General features: G+C 39.6%; 1 protein-coding gene across 1 annotated transcript; it reads right to left on the bottom strand.

The window, feature by feature from the left end:
* Positions 1-423: 423 nt before the first annotated feature.
* On the bottom strand, positions 424-4,900 carry LOC123727130 (uncharacterized). The gene is made up of 5 exons (XM_045695243.1): positions 4,325-4,900; positions 3,361-3,629; positions 3,100-3,265; positions 1,057-1,335; positions 424-934 (listed from the first exon to the last, which is right to left on the bottom strand). Exons 1-5 carry the CDS (start codon positions 4,369-4,371, stop codon positions 817-819), a joined length of 879 nt encoding a protein of 292 aa, XP_045551199.1. The 5' UTR covers positions 4,372-4,900; the 3' UTR covers positions 424-816.
* Between the last annotated feature and the right edge of the window lie 3,833 nt (positions 4,901-8,733).

Genomic DNA, 8,733 nt, shown 5'->3' with positions numbered 1-8,733 from the left:
TTCACATGTGAGGTCATGTGCTAAACAGTGAGTAGTGCAGTAAAGATTAAGACAAAAAAGAGGTAAAAGTAGTAGCCTACAATAAGGAAAAATTCCAGTTAAACAGAAAGTGTCCAGATAAAATATTTTATAAATATTAGATGACGCTTACCCAGACACATTTGTCTAAATTGATGGGTCATGTGAAAGAAATGCTATAACCCCCAGCGGTGGAAAAACGGTGGAAAAAGCACAAAATTGTCATACTTGAGTAAAAGTAAAGATAGCTTAAAAGAAAATTACTCAAGTGAAAGTCACCCATTAAAACACTACTTGAGTAAAAGTCTAAAAGTATTTGGTTTTAAAAATACTTAAGTATCAAAATTAAAAGTATAAATCATTTCAAAATCCTTATATTAATAAACCAAACGGCACAATTTTATGTTTATTTTTTTATTACGTGATTTACAAACAAAGGACTTGTGTTTAGTGAGTCTGCCAGATCAGATGCAGTAGGGATGGTCGGGGATGTTCTATTGATTAGTGTGTGAATTAAAAAAAAATTCCTGTCAAAATGTAGCGAGTACCATTCGGTGTCAGGGAAAATGTATGGATTAAAAAAATACATATTTTTTTCAGAATGTAGTGAAGTAAAAGTAAAATATGACTGGTCCATCCGAACCATGCATGAACAAGGGAATCTATATTCGGAGAGCCTGTTTCTGTCCTGCCCTTGACTTTGGTGCAGGGCATGTGACGTCCATAGCCTCTTCATAACAAAACTCCCTTATCTTCTCAAAAAGATGTTTGTCTAGCTGTGTCCAGTCCAGGTGGTGCTTATACAGGCAGACCATCTATGGGAGGAAGGATGTCAGCATTGCACAACAGCTGAAACCTGGTCCTGACTGAGTCCGAACGCTCCTTGGCGACAACACCAGGCTCCAGAACATCGAAGCTATAAAACAGGAAATAACAAAATAAATTGAGAAGACATTACAACCTTGCACAACATCAATTCACCTCCCAAGTTTAGATAAAAATAATAACCTCATACAATGCAATGATAATGATATTCACCTGAAGTGCTGGTACTGTTTGATCTGTAGCAGCAGCCTGAAGTACAGAGTCAGGTGTTGTTGCCAGCAATAGCTTTCCACCAGCACGGTACCATCTTCCAGTCCAACCAGCTGTGGGATGTTGACCCCTGTCAGAGTGCTGTCCTTCACTTTGCTGGACAACATGCCTTCATCAATCAAGTAGTTGACTTGTTGTGGTATTCCTTCACAGCAGACACCAAACAACCCACACTTGTGAGGAGTTAAGAAGTAGATGGGACCTGGCTGCAGGCTAGTGCACCTGCAAACAACAAAAGAACATTAAGATAAATTACAATTAATTGTCTCACCCCTGTCAGTCTGTCTTTACACTGCTCAGTGAAAGGTATTTGCCTTATATATACACAATTGAAGTCGGAAGTTTACATTCACTTAGGTTGGAGTCATAAAACTCGTTTTTCAACCACTTCACAAATTTCTTGTTAACAAACTATAGTGTTGGCAAGTCAGTTAGGACATCTACTTTGTGCATGACACAATACATTTTTCCAACAATTGTTTACAGACAGATTATTTCACTTATAATTCACTGTATCACAATTCCAGTGGGTCAGAAGTTTACATACACTAAGTTGTCTGTGCCTTTAAACAGCTTGGAAAATTCCAGAAAATTATGTCATGGCTTTAGAAGCTTCTGATAGGCTAATTGACATCATTTGAGTCAATTGGAGGTGTACATATGGATGTATTTTAAGGCCTACCTTCAAACTCGGTGCCTCTTTGATTGACATGGGAAAATCTAAAGAAATCAGCCAAGACCTCAGAAAAAGAATTGTAGACCTCTAGAAGTCTGGTTCGTCATTGGGAGCAATTTCCAAATGCCTGAAGGTACCACGTTAATCTGTACAAACAATAGTACACAAGTATAAACACTGTGGGACCACGCAGCTGTCATACCGCTCAGGAAGGAGACTGTCTCCTAGAGATGAATGTTCTTTGGTGCGAAAAATGCAAATCAATCCCAGAACAACAGCAAAGGACCTTGTGAAGATGCTGGAGGAAACAGGTACAAAAGTATCTATATCCACAGTAAAACGAGTCCTACATTGACATAGCCTGAAATGCCGCTCAGCAAGGAAGAAGCCACTGCTCCAAAACCACCATAAAAAAGACAGACAACAGTTTGCAACTGCACATGGGGACAAAGATTGTTGAAGAAATGTCCTCTGGTCTGATGAAACAAAAATAGAACTGTTTGGCCATAATGACCATCGTTATGTTTGGAGGAAAAAGGGGGAGGCTTGCAAGCCGAAGAACACCATTCCAACCGTGAAGAACGGGGGTGGCAGCATCATGTTGTGGGGGTGCTTTGCTGCAGGAGGGACTGGTGCACTTCACAAAATAGATGGCATCATAAGGAAGTAAAATTATGTGGATATGTTGAAGCAACATCTCAAGACATCAGACAGGAAGTTAAAGCTTGGTCTTCCAAATGGACAATGCCACCAAGCATATTTCCAATATTGTGGAAAATGGCTTTAGGATAACAAAGTCAAGGTATTGGAGTGGCCATCACAACACCCTGACCTCAATCCCATAGAAAATGTGTGGGCAGAACTGAAAAAGCGTGTGCGAGCAAGGAGACCTACAAACCTGACTCAGTTACACCAGCTCTGTCAGGAGGAATGGGCCAAAATTCTCCCAACTTATTGTGGGAAGCTTGTGGAAGGCTACCTGAAACGTTTGACCCAAGGTAAACAATTTAAAGGCAATGCTACCAAATACTAATGGAGTGTATGTAAACTCCTGATCCATTGGGAATGTGATGAAATAAATTATTCTCTCTACTATTATTCTGACATTTCACGTTCTTAAAATAAAGTGGTGATTCTGACAGGGAATTTTTACTAGGATTTAATGTCAGTAATTGTGAAAAACGGAGTTTAAATGTATTTGGCTAAGGTGTATGTAAACTTCCGACTTCAACTGTATATATTTTTTTGGAGTGTACACCAATCTATTCATCTACGTCCTTAATCAGTATGAAGGAGGAAATGTTGCTTACTTGTTGAGCAAAATCAAAGCTGCAATGCATCCTAATGTCTTTTCTTGCTGGTTCAGTACGGGCCCCCAGAGACAACTGGGCTTGAGATGTGGGGCAGTGCTTGAGATGTGGGGCAGCAATTTTCCCCACAGATTCCTGAAGGAAGGCAGCCCGACTACACGTACCTCTGTAAAATACAGAAATAATGTGAGATCAATGAAAGTAGTGCCAATCATGTTGGAGGTCAATTAAATAATCAAAACGTGTTTATGCTTTACATACCAAGTGTTGTCATTGATTCCTTGTACAGATGCCACACTGCTGCTTTTGTCACATGGGGTGGCAGCAGCTTTCCACCTAAGTGTTTGTGTGGGTGGCGTCCTGGTAATACTATTGCATTATCCTCTGCGTAGTTGTTGATGAAGTTCACCACTCGCTGCAAGTCCTCATGCTTCAGGTGTAACCTGTGCTTGCTTGGGCCAGCTCTCTTTCTGATGGGAGGCATTAGACCATTCTCCTTGTATGACCAGTGGAGGAGAGTCAGGCGTGTTCTACTGATGCCGAATGACAAATTCCAGGTACAAATATTTTAGCATTATTATGCAATAGATGCCAAATGGTATTCTGAGATATCACTACACACAGTTCATACACATAATGTTAGCTAGGAAGCCAGTCATCGAATGTCAGCTAGCTAGCTAACAGCAAGCTTTAACTTGGGGTCTTTTGTTTCGACATGTAGCTAGCTAGCTAAACAATGAACCATAATCCTAATCCATAGAGTACTAGCAATACAAACCGATTGGCATAGCTAGCTAAAGCTAACCAAATAGGTTCAATGTTAGCTAGTTAACATTAGGCTATAACTAGCAATGCGAAATGGCATTCTGAGATATCACTACACACAGTTCATACACGTAATGTTAGCTAGCTAGCCAGCCATCTATCTAACGTCAACTAACGTTAGCGAACTAACAGCAAGCTTTAACTTGGGGTCTTTTTGTTGAGACATGTAACGTTAACTAGCTAGCTAAACAATGAACTATAATCCCAATCCATAAAGTACTAGCAATACAAACTGATTGTCATAACTAGCTAAAGTTAACCAAATAGGTTCAATGTTAGCTAGCAAGCCAGCCATTGAACTTCAGCTAGCTAGATAACAACATGCTTAAACTTGCAATGGAAACAACTTTCTTACAAAATTAGAAACATATAATATCTGAAACTGTAGCTAGACTCTTACCCGTATACATGGATGAAAGCTTCACAGCGTACTGCAACCCCTTTCATTAAATAAGACGTCCAGTGTCATTTCTGTTTAGTTTGCACAGACATTCCACGGATTTCAACACTCGGTCAACTTCTTTCATGACAACAACACTGTTGATCGCCGTTTCTTCCCCATCACTGTCATCAGAAGACTCTACAAATGTCTTCTTCAAAAAAAATTTAACCTACATTAGGGATTTCCTCATCATCTGATTCCTTTTCAGAGTCAGAGAGAATCAACATGGCACGATCGTCCTCCAGGAAGTAGTCCATCACAACCTTTTCCCACTGACGTTTGTCGATAGTGCCTGATAAATTCAGGGAAGCAATGTTATTGAGAGCAGTAGCAGCATATTTGCAGTTCTCCATGGCTAACGTTATATAAAAAAAAAAAAAAACTGCAGTAGAAAGGAACATCTACGCATAACGAGCAGCTCATTTTATAGACAAGATGCTACACCACAGACCAATCTGAAACGCATCTCTCGGCATGTCCAGCCCACTCATTATCTCAGCCAATCATGGCTAGCGGGAAGGTTCCTGACTTTTTCTTTGGCTAAACCAACTAGGCTCATAATTCAACAACTTTATTCATATTTACAGATGGCATAAAAGTTTATTAGTAAGGTACATGAAAGTTCACATGTTTGAGAAGGCATTTCTGCCCAAAAAATGCATTTCAATAAAACATTTTTTTACATTCAAACGGCTCTCCTGGGAAGTTGTGACTTGCGACATACACCTAGTTTCCTGAAACAGTCAAATATTTAAGCGCACGTGTGTGAGAGTGAGAGAGAATGTGTGTGTTTACTGTATCTGTTGAGATGCTTTCCCCCCCACAGCTCCTCTGCATATGCTTAGTCAAAAGAATGTGCACGTCAGAAGGCATATGTGGGGTGGCTTACCCATAAGAGTCATCTTACATAAATAAAGACCTTATTGGCCGTTGCAGGCCCACAGATGGGGAGAGAAATGTGAACTATTTGGAGCGGCACACAAACAACTGCAATGAATGAATGGGGCCTCTGTGTGTGTGTGTGTGTAGGAAAACATGTTCGGTGCAGGGAGTTACATCACAGTGGAGGTATGGAACAGAGGGGCAGAGAGAGCAAGAGAGTTTGGGCAGGGCCAGGGAGGGAGGTTCAATCTGAAACATTGTTCTACCATTACCTGCAAAGACTAACCTCAAGTTGTTTTCTTCTTTTCTGTCATTCCATTTTTTCTCTCTCCCCCTCTTCTGTCACTCTATTCCTATTTCCATCTTCTCTTCATCCCCTCTTTTTTTCAGTCTCTTTCTCTTCTTCTTTGATACATTTCTTCCTTACCCTCAACTCTCTGATTATTGTTTTTGTCAAATGAGACAGCTAGTGGAATGTGGTTGAAGCGCAGTCCAACGCAACTGAGGCAGGGCGCCAGACATACCATTTAGTCGCATTTTGTGACCCTTTGACTTGGCTGTGCAAGTAAAAAATTGTATTGCCACGTTCTACCTGTTCACCTCAATCAAAACGTCCTATTGTTGGGGCGGATAAAAGCACAAATAGAAAAGTGCATTATCCTCATGGTTCCTGTAATAAATAAAAAAACTGTCTGCCCCTGCCACTGTGCCTGCCTTGTTTCGCTGGGGCCATCTGTTGTAATGAGCGAGCCTCTCAAACGCTTTCTCCCCCTCGTGTGCGCCTCGTGATTGTATAACATTTCAAAATGCAATTGCAGCAAAAAAACAAATAGTTGTCCATATTAAAGAGAGAGGGCAACTTTCTGTAGAGATAATTTTAATTGTCAACGATCATTATTGAGCTCAAAGTACAGCGTTTTACAATCAAGATATCTGATATGGCTTTGAAATACGGAGCGTGAAGATGAAGGCAAATCCATCTCTGTTGAACAAAAAATAAATCTGAAAATTCTGGAGCACTATTTTGACAGTAACATAACAAAAATTATCTAATTGTCAAACCAAAATTCATGACAATCACTGGATTAGGTTGCATTTCAAAATATATACACATTCTATTACACTTCTTAATAAAGCATTGTGAATAACTTTACAATGAGATGATAAGATGATGACTCAAATGTATTATATTGTGTGATGCTGTGAGCTGGTGCCACCAACTGGAAAAGTTAGTGTCACCAGTGCCATCAGGGGAAAATTGTATTCTGGAGCCTTGCCATAAGTGTCAACACGTTAGACATCCCAGTCATTGAGAACCAATGGTTTGACTCAAATATGTGTATCCCTTAAATAACTCCTCCTACCACCTGTCAAAAGAAACCATTGACAGTGTTCAACTTAACACCAATGCATGGTGGGAAATATCCATTGAACTTGAGTGAGCTAGCTTGTCAGCAGACCCCCTTTTTTTCCACATCAGAAAAACTGATTCCCTGAAAAGCAAATTGATCTACATTACAATAAGTAGCCTTCTTCTTAAAGTGGAGAATAACAACAGTTGCCAGCTTCTCTGGTTGTACAACAAAATATAAGAACAATTCTTTTTTTATTTGACAGACCAGAAAGACTTACAGTGCCTTCAGAAATTATTCACACAACTTTACTTTTTCCACATTTTGTTGTGTTACAGCTTAAAAAATTGATTAAATGTAAATGGTTTTGTCACTGGCCTACACACAATACCCCATAACGTCAAAGTGGAATATATATATATTTTTTAACAAATTAATAAAAAATGAAAAGCTGAAATGTCTTGAGTCAGTAAGTATTGAACCCCTTTGTTATGGCAAGCCTAAATACATTCAGGAGTAAAAACAAGTGCTTAACAAGTCACCTAAGTTGCATGGACTCACTGTGTATTCAATAATAGTGTTTAACATTATTTTTGAATGACTACCACATCTCTGTATCTCACACACACAATTATTTTGAAGGTCCCTCAGTCGAGCAGAATTTCAAACACAGATTCAACCACAAAGACGAGGGGGGTTTTCCAATGCCTCGCAAAGAAGGGCACCTATTGGTAGATGGTAAAAAAAAGCAGACATCGAATATCCCTTTTGAGAATGGTGACGTTATTAATTACAATTTGGATCGTGTATCAATATGCCCAGTCACTACAAAGATACAGGCGTCCTTCCTAACTCAGTTGCCTGAGAGGAAGGAAACCGCTGTGATAGGAGAAAACTGAGGATGGATCAACAACATTCTAGCTACTCCACAATACTAACCTAATTGACAGTGAAAAGATGGAAGCCTGTACAGAATAAAAAATATTCCCAAACATGCGTTCTGTTTGCAACAAGGCACTAAAGTAATACTGAAAAAAATTGTGGCAAAGCAATTACGTTTTTGTCCTGAACACAAAAAAGTGTTTTGTTTTGAGCAAACCCAATACCAGACATTGCGGAGTACCACTCTCCATATTGTCAAGCATAGTGGTGGCTGCATCATGTTATGGGTATGCTTGTATTCATTAAGGACTGGGGAGTTTTTCGTGATAAAAAAGAAACGGAATGGAGCTAAGCACAGGCACAATCCTAGAGGAAAACCTGGTTCAGTCTGATTTCCACCAGACACTGGGAGATTAATTCAACTTTCAGAAGGATAATAACCTTAAACACAAGGCCACATCTACACTGGAGTGGCTTATCAAGAAGACAGTGAATGTTCCTGACTGTCCAAGTTACAGGTTTGACTTAAATCTACTTGAAAATCTATGGCATAACCTGAAATTGACCTCTAGCAATGATCAACAACTATTTTGACAGAGCTTGAGGAATTTTAACAATTTTGGCAAATGTTGCACAATCCAGATATGGAAAGCTCATAGAGACTTACCAAGAAAGACTCACAGCTGTAATCACTAACAACGGTGCTTCTACAAAGTATTGACTCAGGGGTGTGAATACCTATGTAAATTATATATTTCTGTATTTAATTTTCAATACATTTGTTAACATTTCGAAAAACATGTTTTCAATTTGCCATTATGGGGTATTGTGTGTAGACTGGTGAGAAAAAAAAAAAATATTTAATCAATTTTGAGATTAGACTGTAACAACAAATGTGGAATAAGTCAAAAAGTTTATGAATACTTTCTGAAGGCACTGTAACAGGGCTGTACATTTTACCATCCCTCCTCTTCTCGCTCTTTCACTCCCTCTTCCCACTCCCTCGCTTTCTCCTTTAGGGCGCTGTACGACTCTCTTCACACAGGGCTTTAAATAACATGTCCTCAGACTCACAGAGCGAGGGAGTGAGAGAGAGCTAGAGGGGGAAGAAAGAGAGCAAAGGGGGGTTATGTTTTTTTCCTCCCTGCTGACTTTGCTTCAGTTTGATAAATAGCAGGCCTCCTCAAAGCACCAGATGCCCAGGCTCAAACCCCTGCCAATTCCCCAGAAAAATAATATATAAAAAAACAG

The sequence above is a fragment of the Salmo salar genome, chromosome ssa15 (genome assembly GCF_905237065.1).
Source record: "Salmo salar chromosome ssa15, Ssal_v3.1, whole genome shotgun sequence".
NCBI lineage: Eukaryota > Metazoa > Chordata > Actinopteri > Salmoniformes > Salmonidae > Salmo > Salmo salar.
The sequence above is the reverse complement of the archived record's forward strand: the minus strand, read 5'-3'. Positions and strand labels throughout refer to the sequence as shown.